The following is an 18,910-nucleotide window of genomic DNA, read 5'->3' as shown; positions in this document are numbered from 1 at the left end:
ACAATACTGAGCGAGATGGACCAAGGGTCTGACTCCGTGTACACCAGCTTCCTATGTTCCTATGACACTTAAGCCTGGTTTTAATCAGTTACTGTTGTGTAAACCTACAGTCCCTTGAACACACCCTGGCAAATGAGTGTCATCTTTTCCAGTCTCTTCTCTGACTCTCTTTCCAGAAAGCCAGTGTCTCCTGAAGGCTGGTCTCAAGGAGGAATTCATCTTCAGAGAGTAAGCTGTGCATTCTTGCTTGTTGTGCTTAATTGCTCCAGCTTCCAGTGTTCTGGAGTCTCCTGTACCATAGCAGTTTTAAAAGCGGGAGGAGTCTTAAAAGCCAGTTAAAATCTCAGCTTCCTGGATGTTCTGTTACGTCATAAATGGGTTCCAGAGCTTGACCTGGAAGCCCTCAATGCAGCAGCATCTCTACGAAATCTAAGCAGGTCTGGGTCTAGAGATCCTTGGTCCGGTGGTAGCAAGCATTAATTGTCCCACTTTGCTAAGCAGGGTCCACCCTGATTTGGATGGGAGAATACACATGTGCATTCCCCTTCGGGGATGGGGCCACTCTGGGAAGAGCAGAAGGTTCCAAGTCCCCTCCCTGGCAGCATCTCCAAGATTGGCCTGAGGGAGACTCCTGCCTGAAACCTTGGAGAGGCTGCTGCCAGTCTGGGTAGACAGTACTGAGCTAGATGGACCAAGGGTCTGACTCGGTACATGGCAGCATCCTATCGATAGAAGACCATTTGGGATCTTAGGTAGCCCGTCCCGTCCCCCCTTAAGCTGCAACAAAGAAAGGTATGATACAGATGTAATATTTTTCCAACAGGAAGACTTGGATTGGCATCACATCAGCCTTGGCTCTGCTGCTTGTGCTCAGCGTGATAGGAAACGTTAGGTTCCTCTTCTGCAGCTCCCGAGAGGAACGCAAGCGTGGCAGATATACCTACTACCCGCTGCAGGACATGAATGGGGAGGCCGGCCACGATTGTCCATGGGACAAGGAAGACCAAGTGGAGGACGCCTGCGCCCCACCTCAGCCTGTGTCAGCAACGCTGTTCTTACAAGAGAAGCCAGAAGACGCTCTCCGTGGCTCAGATGTTTGGGCACCATAGTTGAACATTCTGGTCGTCTTCCAGTGCAGAACCTGGCTGCTTCTCTTACGGGCCTGTGCTCTCTGAAACGGGCCGCTGTCCTCACAAGTAGGTCTACCCAGGGGAAAGGAGCCTAGGAGATCCTAGGGTGACGATCTGATATTTTGGTTCCTGAGGTGGAAAATCCAGCTGCTGACCTCTGGTGGGGGAAAACTAATACGGACCTAAGACTGCCTTATGCAAGGTCTGGAATGCCGCCTTGGCAACGCCAGGGTTATGCTGCTAAGCATCTAGGCTATTCCCAAGGCTATTCCCTTATCAGCTTTTGTCCTAAAGAAGCGTGCAAAAATGTGAAACACACACTGGAACAGAGAACTGCATTCCGGCAGGCCTCTCCGTGAACGTTTTAGACATCTGAAATGTCTTGTCTGCACCAGCTAAACAGATAGCAACATTTTCTAGGTGGATTGATGGGGATTTAGGGGACGCTGAGACTCCTCCTGCTGCCAAATTAGGAATGATGGAGAGACAGGCTGCTGGGCTTTCAGTCTGAGAGCGCCCACCAACGCAGCCTTTTAAGTTGATCTAGCTTCAGGTGCCTTTTTAAGGATGCGGAGACAAGTGAGAGGTGGCTTATTACCATGTAATATTTGACAAAGGCAAAACCTCACGTAGAAAGAATGGATTTCTTAACCTCTTTCCCCTTATTGTAATTTTTTTAAAAAAATGGTCATCTGTGCCATCTATCTGAGTCCCATGAGTTAACCAAGGTTTGTTTAATGACTACTAGCCAAGAGGGCTCTTTTAAAAAATAGTCTAGTGATGGTGGCTAAATAGAGCCTCCAGATTCAGGAGCAGTGTGCCTCTTCATTCCAGATGCAAACAGGGGATAGCCATCACACCAAGTGGAAACAATATCAAACCTACATAGATCTGTGGATGGGTCTAGTCCAGTGGGTACTTATTTTCTTCTTCGTTTGCTATATGAACTGCTTTGAACGTTGCTTTTGTTTTAAAAGCAATGTGTCAATACTGTATTCTTAATCATAATGAAGTTGACTCTTAGGCCTTAATGAAGATGGCTTAGGCCTTTAACTTATCACATCAGAATTTTTAAGTATTTTGAAAGATGTAGATTTACTTCAAGAAGGTCAACAGCCTTCCAGTTAATTTATTTTAAAGTTTTTAGGCCTGTCTGAGCCAGAATATTTAAATCTCTTGGTTCCCTTCACACCTCTTTTTGTACTGACTGCCAAAGACTGCGGGTTGTGCCACACTTGAACCATGTGTCTATGTATATATTTCGGAATCTATTTTATTACCTCTAATAACTTTTATGAAAGGCTTGAACAAACCTGGTCTGAAGGAATCAGCTTTTTATTGGGTATATCCAGTTTTGTATTCCTGGAATCATCCTTTGATCAGTGGTGAGTTAGTGGGCAAAGAAGGGAAAACATGGTAATTTCATGCCAGGATAAGGGGAAATGTGTCTCCTTCACCTTTCTGCTAAGAGGAAACAGTATTCCTAGCTTAACTTGCAGTATCTGATAAATAGAGGGGAATTATTTCATTCCCTTTCTGCTTCTGAAGCTTTAAGGTAAGATCTTAAGATCACATCTTCCTCTTGCTGTATTATGTATGTCTTTGTCTTGACCTTTTTTAAAGCTAGAAAAATCAATCTAGATAGTTTCAAGCTACTGTTTCCATTACAAAAATAACCTACAAATTAATCCTACATGTTCCCACTGGCAAGAGAACATCTGCTGTGAATGTTTAATGCTGTGAATGTGTAAATGTTTAGTGCCATACTTACCAAAAATTCATCAATACCAATCAGAATTCTTAGATATAGCTTCTGATTCCGTTACTGGAAAAGTGATACCATGCCCGATTCCTTGGAATTGCCCACTCAGACGACTCATTCCCCTGGCTAAAGGGCTGTATGCACACACATATATTCACCCACCCTCTTACTGAAAAATGCAGGGATCAAAAAGGTGCATAAAAACACACTCGTTTATTAGGAATCAAAACTTAAACACAAGCAGACCAGTTTTCTTCTCTTCCAGCTTGTAATAAATTACAAATGACAAAAGCAATGCAGTTGTGTGTGTTGTTGATACAGTCTAATTCTGAGAGGGAAATATTAGTTATTTCCCTGTCAGTTGATGTCCAGTTTCCATTTTGCCAGCTCTCTACCCTACTACCAATGCATTCTTTGTTTAAAAAACACACAATTTTTCACTATAAAATATTCCTTAAATAAATCTTCTAATCAGAAAGGCAACTTTGTGCTCACAAGATCTGGTCCCAGTGGCCATCCTGTATCTGCTGAGCATAGTTAATTTTGTTTCCATATCTGGGCTGCTGAGAGAATTCAGCAAACTGGGGGGAAAGAGCTGGGAATCTCTTCTGACTTACAAATTCTCAACACCACTTAGATAAGATGCAACTATCAAAATGAAAATTGGTTGGGTTGTTTTTTTTGAAGAACAAGAGTTTAATCTTGTTTCTTGCACTGTTTCTCAAGGGAGATTCCAAAAGGGTGATTCTGTTACTTGGCTTTGTCACTGTCCTGGGGTCAGGGATACTTCTATGAAAAAGCCAACGAGTTTGAGGATTGCTCACCCTCAAGTCCACACGAGGACAGAGCCATGACCCAGTCCAGGAGGGAACTTTCTAAGTAAACCACCTGTGATCCCATTTAGAAAAGGTGGCCAAGAATGCTCCCTGTCCATGCCGAGGAAACCAGGAAGACTAATAAATTAGCTACTGGCATTGTTATCAGGGATCAGGGGAAAAGATCATACTTCTAACCATCCCCATAAATGTCAAGTAACACCTACATCTGAGGGACACTCAAAATAGCTTCTCTGCCTCAGTTCCAATCAAGAGAGTTACCCTATTGAGCCAAGATGATCCTGAGTTTTGGGGAGGGGGAATCTAGCCAAGAGTCCAAATCCTGGATCACCCCCAGTATGGTGATTTCCAGGCAAGTAATCCAGGGTCTGTGAATCAAGAAGAGGTGTGTCTGAAACCAAGCAAGCCAGGAGACGTCTGTCCCCCATGCAAAAGCTGGCCCTCAACTCCTGCATTGTCGTCAGTTGCCATCAGCCATTTCTACCCCAAACATCGGAAGCATATTCTCGAAAGCCATGGAACAGTCCCGTGTCGGGTCTAATGGGGCATCTCCAGAGCTCCTGGGCACGACCAGAAGTTCTCGGGGCTCAAACGGGGCAAAGTGAGGAGTTCCGAGCGGCCACCATGCTGGTATCCTTCGAGCAGGCGAGTGAGAGAGCTGGGTTCATCTGCTCTGGACCTCCCACACCAGGATCTCGTTATAGGAAGCTGTGAAGAGGCGCCTCCCGGAGGGGGTGAAGCGGCAGAGGCCGACGGCATCGTCTTGGCCGGCGTAGTCCTGTTCTGTCTTTGCTGTGCGGTCAATCAGCCTCAGCAGGTGCTCTGTGGGGGTAAGCAAAGCTAGAGGCCAAGACTGGCTTTTCTGCAGGAGAGCCCAGGAAAAAGTGCAGTCCTCCACACTGGGTAAGTCATTCACTTCCTGAGAACCTCAGCCAAGGCTGGTTTGGGGGTATTCTGACAGGAGGGGGGAGGACTAGGACACACCTACAAGAATATGACAGCAGCCTACTGAGATCGGGCCCATGGCCTCCATAGTCCAGCATCCTGTTTCACACAGTGACTTGCTAGATGCCTCTGAGAAGCCCACAGGCAAGAACTGAGGGCATGCCCTCTCTCCTGCCTCAGAGCCAAGATGCCTCTCAATACCAGTTGCCGGGGAGCAACAGCAGGAGAGAGGGCTGGCCTTCATCTCTTGACTGTGGGCTTGTCAGAGGTGGGTAACTGGGGGAAACAGGAGGCTGGACTAGAATGGCCTTGGACCTGATCCAGCAGAGCTGTCCTGATGTAGCAACCCCTGCTGGAGGAAGCACAATACCTGGTGCCCCTTAGCTTGCTCCTTGTCTAGGAGCTACCATCCTGCAGGGTCTTCAGAGATCAGCCCTGGCTGTCTATGTGCTGAACAAACACCCAGACTCACCGTTGAAGCCAACAGCCAGGACGCAGGCAGCAGGAGACAAACTCAGCGACGTGGCAAAGTAAGGCAGGGGGACCTTCTCCACAACCTGCACACAAGCAAGGAGAAGTTCCGACATGTTAGATCCAAAGGATTGGATCCCAAAATAACTTGTTCTGGAGCCGATCTCAGACAAGTGACCGAGGAAAACCGTAGGCACCTGTTTCTGCAGCAGGCTGTAGAACAAGACCTCCTTCTGCAGCCCAAAGCCCATGTAGACGATTGTGCTTTTATCCCAAGGGCAAAAGGCTGCCAGGCTGGGAGGCAGAGGGCTGGGTACCTAGGAGAGGAAATGCAAGAGGGGAAGTCACAACCAGCTGTGTGTACGTTGGAGCAAATCCATTCCATGTTCGGAGACTGGAATGAATCGTGCAAAGTCTGGTGAACTGACACACTATTTACCAAATCTGAGATTTCGGCCCCGATGAGGGAAGCACCTTCCCTCCCCAAGGACTACGTCTCACTCGGCAGAACCTCTTTAAGCATTGAGTGGAAATTAACCCACCATTTGCAAAAAATGAAGACTTTAAAAATGAGGACTAGGAGCTTTTCTTTTGTAACCAAACGGAGAACTTGCATTCTGTTGCAAAATTCTTTGCTTCTGATATTGCAATCACACTTCTTCCTAGATTGCCTATAAGGCCACTGAAAAAGAAAGGTACATTGGTACTCACCGTGAAGGTGTCTTCTGGCTGGTGTAGAAGAGGTCACCCAAGCTTGGGATTACATCCCCCCCACATGCTCCAAAAGGCAGGAAGTAGTCATACTTGAAGATCCTTAACCCAGTGCATGTGGGCGGATCTCCTCAGTGCTTAAAACAGCTCAAGCTACGGAATGAAAACCACAGAACACAACACAGAATATACAACAATATACAAACAATAATGCGGAGAAAGACAGAAAAACTGTCCCCCTACAACCAGATCATCAGCTCCAGCCTAACACAACCCGGGGGGGCCTTGGGTGACCTCTTCTACACCAGCCAGAAGACACCTTCACGGTGAGTACCAATGTACCTTTCTCGGCTGGTGTAGGAGGTCACCCAAGCTTGGGACATACCACAGCACCAACCACGGGAGGGAAAATACCCAAGCTGGAGCTATTGACCCAGAAGGACCTGTTGCAGGACCCTCCGACCAAATGCTGTTCTGGCAGCTTCATGTTCATCCAACTTGTAATGCCTTGAAACTTCTTGCAAATAGAAAACTTCAGAAGGCTGAGCTGAAATATCTCCCGGGTGTCTAGCTTTCTACTTAAAGGGAGGTGCTTTACTTTTTTAAAAAATGCAACTTCAAAGGTTATACCCCACCCAAAGTCTGAAATGGTACAGTCCCGTTTAACCTTCTCCACCCCAAGGTTTTTATGTACAGAGATCGCACCTGCCACCTGGTATTGGAGGAACCCTCAGTCCTGTGAGCCCCAGTGTCTGCAGCCGGAAATGTTACAACCCAGACAGGTTTACCACCTCAGTGAGGACTAGCAACATTGCTGCAGTCTGTCAGGCATGGCATGGAGATATACAGAACCAACCAGAAAGGGCGGGGGGGGGCAGTATCGTGCGATGCAATGCCAAAATGGAATAACCTGATACTGCTATGCAAATACAATCAAAATAGCATATGTGTTACAGTATGTTACAACATCTTTCAATCTTGCAATAAAATATATTTTGTTAAGAACAATCATGATGGTCTATGCTGGATTAAATACTGCCGGAGATATCCCAGTCCCTCAGCAGCAATTCTCATTCCAGACCTCTCCATTTTCACTGGTTTTAGATAAAAAATTGCTGACAGGTTTCTGCTTATCCCTCCACAACCACAAAGGCTAAATGCTAAATTATCATCTTATTATTGTTATTATCATTATTATTTTAATATTCTTGTATTGCTGGTCTACGACCGAAATAAAGTTTTTACACCTTTCTGCTTCTGCAGCAACCCGAGACGGAAGGAAATGGCACTTACTTCATCTAGGGATCTGGCATCCATCAGAGTCACAATGTACTCAGAAGGTCCCACGAAGGCCAGGAGATGTCCGTCGGCGCTGATCGACAAGGCATCGGGCCCGTGGTCAGCATCTTGTACCACCACATTAGCTGGGGAGTGAGGCAGACAGTTGTTCAATGAGAGGAAACAAAGGAGGGGAGGAAATCTATCAAGTCACCCTAAACAAGAGCCTCCCCATCTCCGGCAACTTTTAAAAAGGCACTGAAGACACATTTATTCACCCAGGCTTTGAATTAGATTGATAGTTCTAATAGTTTTAATATTGGGTTTTAAATGTTTGCAATGATCTCAATTGCCAATTGATTTAATGTTGTAGATGATTTCAATGGTAAACCGCCCAGAGATGCAAGTTTTGGACGGTACAGAAATATTTAAAATAAAATAAAGTAAATAAAAATGACTTGAGCAAAGGGTTTGCATGAAGGTCAACTCGTGAAAAGAGACACAGAGTGTATTTGCACCAACGCCATTCGCATGAGGAAACCCACAGAGACCACCTTGTGCAGGAAAATCAGGGCAAAGCTCCGTAATAGGAACTTCTTTCCATGCCCCCTCTCTGTTAGGAAGCAAACATAAGAGCAGTGGGCCAAACTGTGCCCCACTCAGGGGAAGGGCTGCAGTGCAAAAAGGAAGATTTAGATCTCCCTTCCTCCCTCCCTCTCTGATCCAAGACTCTAACCAGTATATGCCACAACACCCCTCTAGATTTCCATTCTTCCGTTCTGCCATCTAGGGACTTCCACCGACAGGCTGGAAGAAGATGGCCTCAAGAGGCAAGGATCTTACCCAGAACTCGGACGATGTGACTTTTCTGGACAGCACAATTATAAAGAGCCAGGGTCCCACGAGCGCAGCAACTGTACATGAAATTGCCGTCTGGGGAGAAGATCAGCCCCGTGATTGAGTCGTGGTGTTGCCTAGAGGACACCGAAAAGGGGGAAAGAAAGCTAGGCACAACGGAGAAGTGACTATGAAGGTTGAAACCAATGCAACAGTCCACACATTGATTGCAAAGTAATTGCTTAGGACCTCATCAGTTGAGGCCTGGTTCCTTAAACAGCAGATGAGGTGATTGACCTGCCTGGACTGACCCATTTCAGATTTTTTTTTTCCAGGCTTCACCATCAAGCCTGAAAAAAGGAATCAGGCAGGTTTACACAGTGTGTCTTTTCCAGTTTCCCACCAGAGGCGAATAGCCACCTACATCCCTAACAGGGGTTCCCAAACAAAAGCCACTGTGGCAGGGAATGATGGGAGTTGTAGTCCAACATCATCTGGGGACCCTCGATCCAGAAGGAACCTCCCATTTCAAATGACCATCGCCAACTCCCGTCATTTTGGATTCATACAGACAAAAATATTCAGGACCTGAACTCCGAGACAAACGTACTTGTGTTCCTCAAGCAGCTTTGAGGCAGCTAAGCTGATGGTCCTCACCACGCCGGTATCGAAGCCACAAGCAAAGATCTGTTGCGAGGGGTGAAAAGCCACAGTGCGTGGCATTTCGTCCGAGGCAGTGAATTCATACAGCTGTTGGGGATAGATGTGCATTCCGATTAGACAGAAGGCAACCAACAGGCAGACGCCCAAGAGTTGAGCTGAAGTTCAGAGGAGCAAGGGGCAAATAATGCCTTGATTACAGGTGGCCCTCGTTATCCACGGTGCCATCACCCACAGTTTTGCGTATCTGCCGTCAGGCAATTGAGACCTAACCTCGTTATATGTTGCTTGGAAGCGGGGTGGGTGGGTAAAATTTTGCCAATCCACAGTTTCTAGGTGGCCGGAAATGACCTCCAAGGTCATTTCTGGCCACCATTTTGCTGAACGGAGCCATTTTGTGGCTCTTTTGTAAAATAAACAATTTTTAAAATCCCTCCCCCACCCCATGATTTTTCACAGAAAACCTCCAGAACTGGGCGTTTGCTGGCGGAGGGGCATTGCTGGAGACCTGGAGAGCATGACACGGTACGTTCTTGCTCTTATGATTGCCTTTTAAGCCTCTCTTTTAGCTCCAGGAACCTAACCCCCCCAATTCCCATTCACTCAAGATCTCGTTATATGTGGTTGCGTTATCCACGGTTGTAGGCGAGAACTGAACAAAATTGTTTTTAGGAAGCCAACATGAATCTGCATACATTTTGAGAGGCCTAAACGGCAACTATCAATATTTATATACCACTTCTCACTGCAGCTTACACAGAAAAAACAAATAAAATGGTTCCGTGTTCCAACAAGGCTCACTATATCTATCACAAACCAACACAGACCACCCCAAATATAAAGTAGATACCAGCAACAACCACTGGAAGAATGCTGTGCTGGAATTGAATGGGGCTATTCACTCTCCTCCAGCTAAACGTTCTCCCCCAGAAGAGAAAGGTAAAGCTGTGCCATCGAGTCGGTGTCGACTCCTGGTGCCCACAGAGCCCTGTGGTTGTCTTTGGTAGAACACAGGTGGGGTTGACCATTGCCTCCTCCCGTGCCTTTCAGCATCTTCCTATCTCGCTGCTGCCCAATATAGGTATTTCCCATAGTCTGGGAACCCTGTGGATCCTGTGTCCACTGGCTTCTCAAATGCCATTTCCATCTATGTGCAATTCACACACTGAGAGCAATGTTTTGGATGCCAGCTGTTAGCTAGGCACATTATTACTCCTATTCCTATTTAACGGTGAATGCAAGAGAGAGTCCCTCTCCATCCATCGAGCTTTCTGTGGATTCTCTCCAACATATTTTTGCATTGACCTCTGGTCGTAGGAGAGAGTGCAGTCTTGAGAGTTAGGCAGAATGTTTCAGCCTGATGAAGGGTTAGAGAATGTGTCATTCATCCTTTTAAAGCCAGGGCTCCATCTTGGACACACAGACAAAGGGTCCTTTGAGCATGCACAGAGTTCTTTTCTCGCTGCACCACCACCACACCACCCTATTGGCCACCAGCCACCACGGTCAGAGGCTTGTATAAAGGAATAACAAGAATAGCACTTTTATTCTCAATCCCCTTCCTAATGACCCTAATGGTGAAAATTGGCACATGTTTGTAGTAGTAGTAATTGCAGCCTTGGGGGTAGATTCTGGCCAAGCAGTGCCCCTTCAGATGGGAATGGGGGGCCAGAAACACATTTGGAAGGCCCCCTTTTCATCCCTGAAATGTCGGAAGGTGTGTTTTTCAGGAAGCATCAGGGCAAGTGAGATGTCCCTCTAGATGGTGAAGGCAGACCCACTTGTCCATGGAGTCCTCTTTGGAAGAGACACCACTCCAAGAAGGAGGCCGTTGTATTTGGGACCCAGAAAAGGAGGACTCCTCCTTGGATCCTGTGGGGTTCACAGCAGCAAAGAAGGGAGTCTTGCAGGTGGGAAGGGTCTCCCAGGAGGGATTTGGGAGGGTGCCCCTCTAGCCATGGTGGGGAAGATGGAGGCCTCTCATGGGGGACAGGGATGTGGCCGGAAAGGGAGAGACCCCCAGAAGAACCGCAGGGGCCCCAGAGTTCCAAGGAGGGTCCTCGACCTCAGAGGACCAACGGCCGTTGAGTTGGCAGTTAACTGGTGATGCGGCCCCCTTTGTGACATCACCCGTCGCTACGGGATACTGGGGCAGGATTCATCGCTGACTCCCTTGAATGCATGTGAGAGTGAAAGAGAGAGGGTGTTTGAGAGAGTGTCTGTGGCCGCGAAAGGTATTTAGAGAGTGATTGGGCGCGATTGAGAGAGTGAAAGAGGGAGAGATTGAGTGTGAGACTGAGATTAAAGATCAGAGAGCTCTTCAGAGAGAAGCGGGGATTTATTTGGGGTAGGGAGGGGGAGGGTTTGTTGTTGGGGTTAACTGTTGGGGTTCGGGGTTGTTTGGGATAGGGAGGGGGAGGCGGTTGGGCAGGGTTCGTCGTTGTTTCTACTTGTTGCTGTTGGTTGTTAGTCTTAGGTTAGGTTTAGGTTAGGGTTCAAGTCCGTAACTGGAGTACAGCCACGAGCCTGTGGATCATGTGAGTATTGACTGATTCATTTCCAGTCTAAACCATCTTATTGGAGAAGCTATTTTATATATATATATATATATATATATATATATATATATATATATATATACACACACTCCACTATAAATGATTAATTGGTTTTATATTTTAATGTTTTATATTTGCTGAAAGTTTGTTTTAGCTTTTCATGTAAATGATTAATTGGTTTTATATTTTAATGTTTTATATTTGCTGAAAGTGTGTTTTAGTTTTTCATGTAAATGTATTGTACTATTTGGTCAAAGACCGTAAATAAATAAATACAGATAAATACAAATTTATCAAAGCACTTTTAAAAAAGTTTTAGCCCAAGGCCTGAGAAGACAGGTGTGTCTAAAGGGATTTGGGGGAGGCAGCCAGAGATGCAGGAGCTCCTCTGTGGACCGGGAGCCCATTCCCAAGCCGGTCCGGGGCAGCCCCAGAGAAGGCCTGGCCCCACACGGCCCCTTCTCCAGCACCCACTCCCTGCCTGCGTCTCTCCTCAACTCAGGAGCCCAGGAGGGATTCGCCATTCTTTAATGGGCAAGCTCTCCAGCCTGCCAAGGGTTGGGAGATCTCCCTTCTGCACCTCCCCAGCCCAGAGCTGTGCCACCTCGCTGACTGAAGAGGGCTAGCCGTCTTGGGCTCCTGGCATCCCCCTCCTGGCGGCCATGCAGGGTTTCCCCGCCCCCTGGGTCCCCCCTATCCCACGCCCACCTTTCTGCCCAAAGGTCTCGTTCTCATGCTCTGCCTGCTCTCTTCTAGGCTGCGCAGGCTCCGAGCCCTCCTGGCTAGGCGGTCCAGCCGAGTGGCCCCCCTGGCCGCCCCAGGGGAGTCTGCAGCCTCCAGGCCAGCTGCCCCCCGGAGGTGGTGGGTCCTGTGCGGCCGCACCAACCGGGTGGGCCCTGCTCCTTCGCTGCCACTGGTTGGGGGCTGCAGCCGGCCAGAGCCAGCCGAGCCCCCTGTTGAGGATGCTGGAGGTGAGGAGGGGCCCCAGTTGGCCGGGGGGGGGGGAGGCAAGGGGGCGGCCGGGCTGGTAAGGGGCCCCACTCACTCTCCTGCCTTCTCCACCTCTTCCTGCAGCTCCAACACCCAGCAGCCTCATCAAGGCCAGGCTCCGCCTTGTGGATAAGGCCAGACCGGAAAGTGAAGAAGAAGGGAAGGTATGGAGAGACCCCCTCCCAGAACCCCCCCAGGGAAGCCCAGAGCCGTGTCCAGGGGGGTGGGGTACCAAGGGACGGCAGGGCGGCTCACATGAAAGGGGGCCTGCCATCCAAGGGGCATCCTGCCCCACTTCACGGCCCCATTGTTTTCCCCTTCCAGGACCGGAGGGACCGGGTCTCGTTCCTGAAGACCCTGATCGAGGCCTGCAGGAACAGCCTCCAGAGAGGGGAACGCCGCCTTGCCTTCTCAAAGGGTTTGGCAGCCCAGGCCGTGCTGGTGAGTGGTTGGCAGCTGGGGGGCGGAGGCCTGGATGGGGGGGGAGTGGGGTGGAGGCAGCCCTTGGAACAGAGCCAAGCCCAGCGGGGCAGGGGGGTGGAGCTGGGGCAGGTCTAGGGGAGCCCCCCCCCATGGATCGGGGTGACTTTCGCCTCCCTCTCTCTGTTCCCTCCCAGGAGGAGATGGAGTATACCTGGGAGGACCCCCTGCCTCCCTACCTCTTCTCCCTCTGCGCGGAGGCTCTCACCTTGCTGAGGTACGTGGGGGACGGGAGGGGTCTGGAGAGGGAGATGTGGGGTGGCCAATGGTGGGAGGATGTTTGGGAGGGAAGTCCGATGTAGGGAAGAAGCAGTGGGGGACCCGGGGGGGGGGACATGGAAAGGGACCAGCCCCTTGGTCCTCCACCCCCTTGGCCCCAGAAGGTGTCATTGAGGACTCCCTCCTCTGGGCAGACGGCTTGAGTGCCACAGGATCCGGCCCCCTTCTCCTGCCCTGAGTCCTGGGGAAGCCTTGGATCGGGGCACTGAGGGAGGGGGCGGAATCTCCCCCCTCAGCCCTTTCCTGGACCGCCTTCTCCCCCCGCCCCAGCGGGATTTCTCATCGTTCCCCTTTCCTTGACAGTCGGATGAAGCCCTGCTTCTGCCAGAGCAGGGAACATAAAATCATCTCCGGCTGCCTGTTCTGGATGAGCGTGATGCCAGAGCAAGGGCCACAGCAAGACCAGGAGGTGAGTATGGAGGGAGACCCCACCCCACCCTGCCCCACTGCTGCCCTCCTAGGCAAGGACCCTGGCTGGGGGGGTCTGGATCCCCCAAGATGGGCAGAGGGCAAGCGGGGCTCTTTGGAGGCCCAGTGGTGCCTTTCCCCTCCCTGAGGGGGGCTGCGACCCCCTCCAGCCTCCAGAAGCCACACTCTGGCTCCCTTTCTCCCTCTCAGGACCTGTTTCTGCCACCTGAGGAGGCCCTGCAGGGCCTGCTCAGAGCCCTCCTTTCTCAAAGGCCCAGCCTGGAGCACCTCATCCATATCACTGAGGTAGGTAAGGTGGCGTCTCCCAGCCACGGAGGGACCATCCCCTGGTCCAGTTGGGGTCAGCAGGCTCCTCTGCCCTTCCTGGTTGTGGGTAGGGGTAGGGTCAAGCATGTCGGCGGATAAGGCCTCGACTCCCTCCCGGTGGGCAGCGTTCAGATGTGCAGCCCCGTCCTGGCACCCTGAGCAGCCAGGGAAGGGTATTCCATAGGCGGGCCCCCACCCCGAAGAGACCCTCCCCCCCACTCGGCTCACCTGAGCTGGGAGGGAGGGGGCATAAGAAGCTCCCTGGTAATTTGGGTAGCTCATTCGTGAGGACGACGTAGAAATGTTGGCGAGAACCACCTTGGAGATCTTTCTCTGTCTTGGGTCCCCGTTCTCAGCAGCCAGGCAAGGGGGCTGCTGGTGTGAGGATTTCGACCACGGCTGTGGCATTCTGAGGGACCTTTTCATCCTGCAGGCCATTAATAGTGAGGTGGAAACCAAAGACGAGCAGGAGGAGGCGGTGGCAGAAAGGGCTGGCTGTTTGCTGCTTGATCTGGCGACTGGGCCGCCCTTCTACTTTGAGGTAGGTATCCCCTTGGGTCCGGCATCCTCCAGTCCCCCCTCCTCCAGCTTCAGGGTCCCCAGAAGAGCTCTGACAGGCCTTCGTCCTCTCTCTCTCTCTCTCTCTCTCTCTCTCTCTCTCTCTCTCCAGGCAGAGAAGATTAAGCCCCTGCTGCCCTTTGCGGTTCTTCAGGTGTGGAGGATGGCAGCCCAGGCCAAAGACCAAGACAGCACTTCATCTAGTGAAGGTAGCATCCATCCCCATGGAAACGGGGCAGACAGAGCTCCCTCCCTGCTCTGGGCCTAGGCAGAGCTCCCTCTGGGCCCTCTGTGGGTCTCCGAGGACCCCACATGCTCCTCCACCCTTGCCTCCAAGTGCCCTCCCCAGAGAAAGTGCCTTCGCTTCCCAATCCAGCCCTAGGGGGAACATGGCGCTCCCTGAGGAAGGCCTTGTGGCCAAACTGCAGCTGGGGAAGCCGTTTCTCTTGTTTCCTTTGGGAATTCCATCCCAGAACCTGCCTCCATTTCTCGGGGATGGGGAGGGTCCTCTGCCCCTTTCCCAAACCAAGCCGTGCTCTCATGAATTCTCTTGTCTTCTCTCCCAAACAGAGGACCTGCTCCAAGATGTTGAGTTCTGGGATGACTGAGGGCAATCAGCTCATGGACACTGGACAAGCTTGTGGCCAAAATCAGGTGGGGATGCCATTTCTCTTGCTCCCTTTGGGAACGCCAGCCCAGAATCTGCCGCCATTTCTCAGGGATGGGGAGGTTCCTCTGCCCTTTTCCCAAGCCCTGCTCTCATTGCAGATGCTCCAGGGCCTCTGTATGGAAGAGAAAGAGGGAGGAGCTGGAGGAGCTTACTCCCCTCCTGACCTCTCTGGCCCAGAGCCCTTGCCATCAACATAGAGGATTCCCTCTAAGAATTTCTTTGCCTGATAAGGCAAGGGCATGTGCTGTTGAGACCGTGACCTCGTTCCCACAGCTGGCCCCCACGGATTCATCCACACAGCGTCATCTCATCTTCTTTCCCAACCCATGGACTTCTTCCTGGCGAGGAATGTGGTTTTTACTTCCATCCATGTTGTTGGTTAGAGGAAGTTACAGCCCTACATTCAAGAACGGGAAACAAGAAGTGCCCGAGAAACAGCCCACACGGTCCATAGAAGGGAGAGAGAAATCTAAGCAAGCAAAAATCCAAAAATATTCTAAAAAACAGGAATGAGTAAGTCTTTTCAGTTCCTTTAGAACCTCGAATACATTTGTTCCTCTGGCAGACATCTCACCAGGGAGAACTATTTCTGACTCTATCCCTAAATTAGGTTCTGTAACTGAGAGAATGGAAGCACCAAATAATAATGCTGAGATCGGGATATCCTTGCCCACAGCAAACAATTCTCAAGCACAAGTAGGAGGCTCTCTAGAGGCTTTGTTTAACAATGCAGATTCATCGTCTATCTTGAGGGACTCTCCAGATCCTTCTGGATTAGATACTGCTACAAATGAGGTTTATGACCAAGTTAGATCTGCTTTTTCAGGTTCATCTGCCTCCTTCTGCCTCTTGACAGCTGAAACAGTGATAATCATCAGTCAGGTTTCTAATCAATCGGAAACAATTTAAAGGATTTGAAAGGATCAAGGGAGAGAGGGAAGCACCAAATGATCCTACTGATTTAATTCTAAAACCATCATACTTGCTGCAGGGGGGAAGAGATTTCTCCCTTAAAACCACCGGTGTCGAAAAACCAGAGAAATGATAGAAACATTCTTCAACAGTGATGCTAAAGGAGGAATTGACACAATTCTCTGAAGCAAGACCCCAAGTTAGATCTGCATTTTCAGGTTCATCTGCCTCCTTCTGCCTCTTGACAGCTGAAACAGTGATAATCATCAGTCAGGTTTCTAATCAATCGGAAACAATTTAAAGGATTTGAAAGGATCAAGGGAGAGAGGGAAGCACCAAATGATCCTACTGATTTTATTTTAAAACCATCATACTTGCTGCAGGGGGGAAGAGATTTCTCCCTTAAAACCACCGGTGTCGAAAAACCAGAGAAATGATAGAAACATTCTTCAATAGTGATGCTAAAGGAGGAATTGACACAATTCTCTGAAGCAAGACCCCAAGTCAATTTCTTAGATCTAAAGTCTCATCGGCCATAGGTGGATAGAATTTTCAAAATTGGGATCATCTGGATCCCATCCATGAACATCACAAAGTGATCCTTGACCCGGAGTTTATGAAACAGGCAACATGACTACTGCTTGAAAAGGATTGTGAGGCCCCTGGTTTTAGGCTGATTGAATGTGAAGAAGCTCTACGGAGTAATGAAGTGAAACAGGTTAAATCAGAAGGTCACCCTGTGGTTGAAATTGGTGACCAAAATGTGTGTCTTCTTGACTCATTTACAGTGGGTATTGGAAAGAATCACCCCCTTTGATAGACCTTAAATTCTGGTTCCCTTACATCCTGAAATGAAAACACAAAGAAAATTCCCTTCACCAGCTGTACTTATCCAATGCAACCTATAACATCCAACTGAAAAACATCACAATTACAGTCCAGAAACAGTGTCAGAAATAAAAAACAAGAATTACTGAGATTGAAAAAGGATCACCCCCCCAATGTCAATATTTTGCTGAACCACCTTTTGCTTTAATAACAGCCTTGAGTCTGTTGGGATACTTCTCTATCAACCTTGCACATCTAGACGGAGCAATATTTGCCCACTCCTCCATACAGAACTGTTCAAGTTCGGTCACATTGGATGGTAGGTGTTGGTGGACTGCTATCTTCAAATCTCTCCACAGATTTTCTATGGGATTTAGGTCTGGGCTCTGACTGGGCCACATGAGGACGTTCACTTTCTTCTCCTACAGCCACTGTGTGGTCAATTTTGCTGTGTGCTTCGGATCGTTGTCATGTTGAAAGGTGAATCTTCTGCCCATCCTCAACTGTCTGGCAGAGGGTAGCAGGTTTTCTTCCAGAATCTGACGGTATTTTGCGCCATCCATTTTTCCTTCTACCCTAACGAGAGCCCCAGTCCCTGAGGCAGAGAAACACCCCCACAACAGGATGCTGCCACCTCCATGCTTCACTGTAGGTATGGTGTGTTGTGGATGGTGAGCTGCGTTGGATTTACACCAGTGGTACTGTCAGTTGAGGCCAAATAGTTCAATCTTGGTCTCATCGGACCATAAGACCTTTTTCCATTTGGCATCAGAATCTTCAAGGTGCCTTCTGGCAAAGCTCAAACGAGCTTTAATGTGGCCTTTCTTGAGAACTGGCTTTCTCCTTGAGACCCTCCCGAACAAGCCACTTTTTTTCCACATGTTCACTGAACCCTTTAAGTTCAACACCATTGGAAAGACAGCATTTGTGGTCTCAACCTTCGTTTGAGGCAATGGAGGTGATTCTGTTGGATTGAATGGACTCCCTCTGTCAATTACAAGTTCAGAAGAACCAGCACCCAATAGAGAAGGAACTGCAATTCATCATTTGGACGTAATTAAGTGACATGTAACATCTGTGAGATCTGAAAGGCTTTTGTCTTTGATAACATGGAGTATGGCTGGTTGGAGGTCTAAGATTAAGGATGTCTCCTTGATGGAATCGATTTCAGATTCTGATTTTGTGATGCTCCAGGGAACATGGTTGGATGAAGAGCTTAGTCTAGATGGTGTTATCTCTCTCTCTCTCCCTGAATGCTGTTCCAGGCGTAGGGAGAGGAAGATGATGTGGTGGGTGAAGCTGGTTGGTCTCCACTGCTCTTCAAGCAACATTTGCTCTTAGCAAAAATATGTCATTTGTCCCTACAATCAGACTCTGTGCCAGAGGACTGGGAAGTAGTTAACAAAAAAGGACCCGGTGGTGGGGGGACCTGGAAAACTACAGGCCGGTTAGCTTAACTACTGTGTTGGGTAAATTGATGGAAAGCAGGCTTAAGAGCAAAATTGGTTAAGCACCTAGAAGAACAGGCCTTGCTGAACCAGCCTGGCTTCTGCAAGGGCAAGTCTTGCCTCACTAACGTTTTGGAGCTATTTGAGAGTGTCAACAGCATGTGGATAAAGGTGATCTGGTTGACATAATGTACTGGGGCTTAGCGGTCATGGGATAAGGGGAAAGGTTCATGTGTGGATTGGTAACTGGTAGGGCTGGGAAAGACCCCTGTCTGAAAACCTTGGAGAAGCCACTGCCAGTCAGTGTAGACAATACTGAGCGAGATGGACCAAGGGTCTGACTCCGTGTACGCCAGCTTCCTATGTTCCTATGTCACTTAAGCCTGGTTTTAATCAGTTACTGTTGTGTAAACCTACAGTCCCTTGAACACACCCTGGCAAATGAGTGTCATCTTTTCCAGTCTCTTCTCTGACTCTCTTTCCAGAAAGCCAGTGTCTCCTGAAGGCTGGTCTCAAGGAGGAATTCATCTTCAGAGAGTAAGCTGTGCATTCTTGCTTGTTGTGCTTAATTGCTCCAGCTTCCAGTGTTCTGGAGTCTCCTGTACCATAGCAGTTTTAAAAGCGGGAGGAGTCTTAAAAGCCAGTTAAAATCTCAGCTTCCTGGATGTTCTGTTACATCATAAATGGGTTCCAGAGCTTGACCTGGAAGCCCTCAATGCAGCAGCATCTCTGCTAAATCTAAGCAGGTCTGGGTCTAGAGATCCTTGGTCCGGTGGTAGCAAGCATTAATTGTCCCACTTTGCTAAGCAGGGTCCACCCTGA

At 49.1% G+C, this 18,910-nt stretch overlaps 3 protein-coding genes across 18 annotated transcripts in view; 2 read left to right on the top strand and 1 right to left on the bottom strand.

Moving 5' to 3' along the window:
* LOC128336805 (uncharacterized) overlaps positions 1 to 3,187 on the top strand; it is a 10,236-nt gene extending 7,049 nt beyond the window's left edge. For all 3 annotated transcript variants that reach the window (XM_053276995.1, XM_053276993.1, XM_053276994.1), the window contains 2 exons: positions 177 to 228; positions 824 to 3,187. The gene's annotated coding sequence lies outside the window, so the exon portion shown is untranslated. The remainder of the gene's footprint in view (positions 1 to 176; positions 229 to 823) is intronic.
* On the bottom strand, positions 3,087 to 13,976 carry LOC128336810 (WD repeat-containing protein 90-like). 9 transcript variants are annotated; one of them, XM_053277015.1, is made up of 8 exons: positions 13,901 to 13,976; positions 8,581 to 8,720; positions 7,977 to 8,107; positions 7,149 to 7,279; positions 5,687 to 5,826; positions 5,342 to 5,461; positions 5,146 to 5,230; positions 4,414 to 4,550 (listed from the first exon to the last, which is right to left on the bottom strand). In XM_053277015.1, the coding sequence occupies exons 1-7, from the start codon at positions 13,952 to 13,954 to the stop codon at positions 5,188 to 5,190; spliced, it is 759 nt and encodes a 252-aa protein (XP_053132990.1). In that variant the 5' UTR covers positions 13,955 to 13,976; the 3' UTR covers positions 4,414 to 4,550; positions 5,146 to 5,187. The 9 variants fall into 9 exon arrangements, with proteins under 9 accessions (XP_053132989.1, XP_053132990.1, XP_053132993.1 ...); XM_053277018.1 differs by lacking the exon at positions 13,901 to 13,976 and adding an exon at positions 13,634 to 13,654; XM_053277013.1 differs by lacking the exon at positions 13,901 to 13,976 and adding an exon at positions 12,867 to 13,346.
* Positions 11,039 to 18,910, top strand: part of LOC128336802 (uncharacterized) — a 10,617-nt gene continuing 2,745 nt past the window's right edge. The window contains exons 1-10 of one of the 6 annotated variants that reach the window (XM_053276984.1): positions 11,039 to 11,167; positions 11,945 to 12,159; positions 12,263 to 12,342; positions 12,503 to 12,619; positions 12,796 to 12,875; positions 13,241 to 13,346; positions 13,556 to 13,651; positions 14,106 to 14,213; positions 14,343 to 14,439; positions 14,801 to 18,562. In XM_053276984.1, the coding sequence (XP_053132959.1) occupies positions 11,166 to 11,167; positions 11,945 to 12,159; positions 12,263 to 12,342; positions 12,503 to 12,619; positions 12,796 to 12,875; positions 13,241 to 13,346; positions 13,556 to 13,651; positions 14,106 to 14,213; positions 14,343 to 14,439; positions 14,801 to 14,838 (939 nt within the window). In that variant the 5' untranslated portion in view covers positions 11,039 to 11,165 and the 3' untranslated portion in view covers positions 14,839 to 18,562. Of the gene's footprint in view, positions 11,168 to 11,714; positions 12,160 to 12,262; positions 12,343 to 12,502; positions 12,620 to 12,795; positions 12,876 to 13,240; positions 13,347 to 13,555; positions 13,652 to 14,105; positions 14,214 to 14,342; positions 14,440 to 14,800; positions 18,626 to 18,910 lie in introns of those variants that run through there. The other 5 variants (XR_008312092.1, XM_053276982.1, XM_053276981.1 and 2 more) reach the window with 5 other exon arrangements.

The sequence above is a fragment of the Hemicordylus capensis genome, chromosome 13 (assembly GCF_027244095.1).
Source record: "Hemicordylus capensis ecotype Gifberg chromosome 13, rHemCap1.1.pri, whole genome shotgun sequence".
In the NCBI taxonomy this organism is placed as follows: domain Eukaryota; kingdom Metazoa; phylum Chordata; class Lepidosauria; order Squamata; family Cordylidae; genus Hemicordylus; species Hemicordylus capensis.
This window is presented reverse-complemented; position numbering and strand designations above follow the sequence as displayed.

What these genes read in the sequence shown, in the direction of transcription:
- LOC128336810 (XM_053277013.1), bottom strand. Translation starts at nt 12,995, where the DNA reads ATGTCCCCCCCCCCGGGTCCCCCACTGCTTCTTCCCTACATCGGACTT. An exon ending in TCACATCGTCCGAGTTCTGG is followed by an intron (nt 7,280 to 7,976) that starts GTAAGATCCTTG and finishes CTCACTCCCCAG; the next exon opens with CTAATGTGGTGGTACAAGAT. An exon ending in GTCTTCATTTTTTGCAAATG is followed by an intron (nt 5,462 to 5,686) that starts GTGGGTTAATTT and finishes TTCCTCTCCTAG; the next exon opens with GTACCCAGCCCTCTGCCTCC.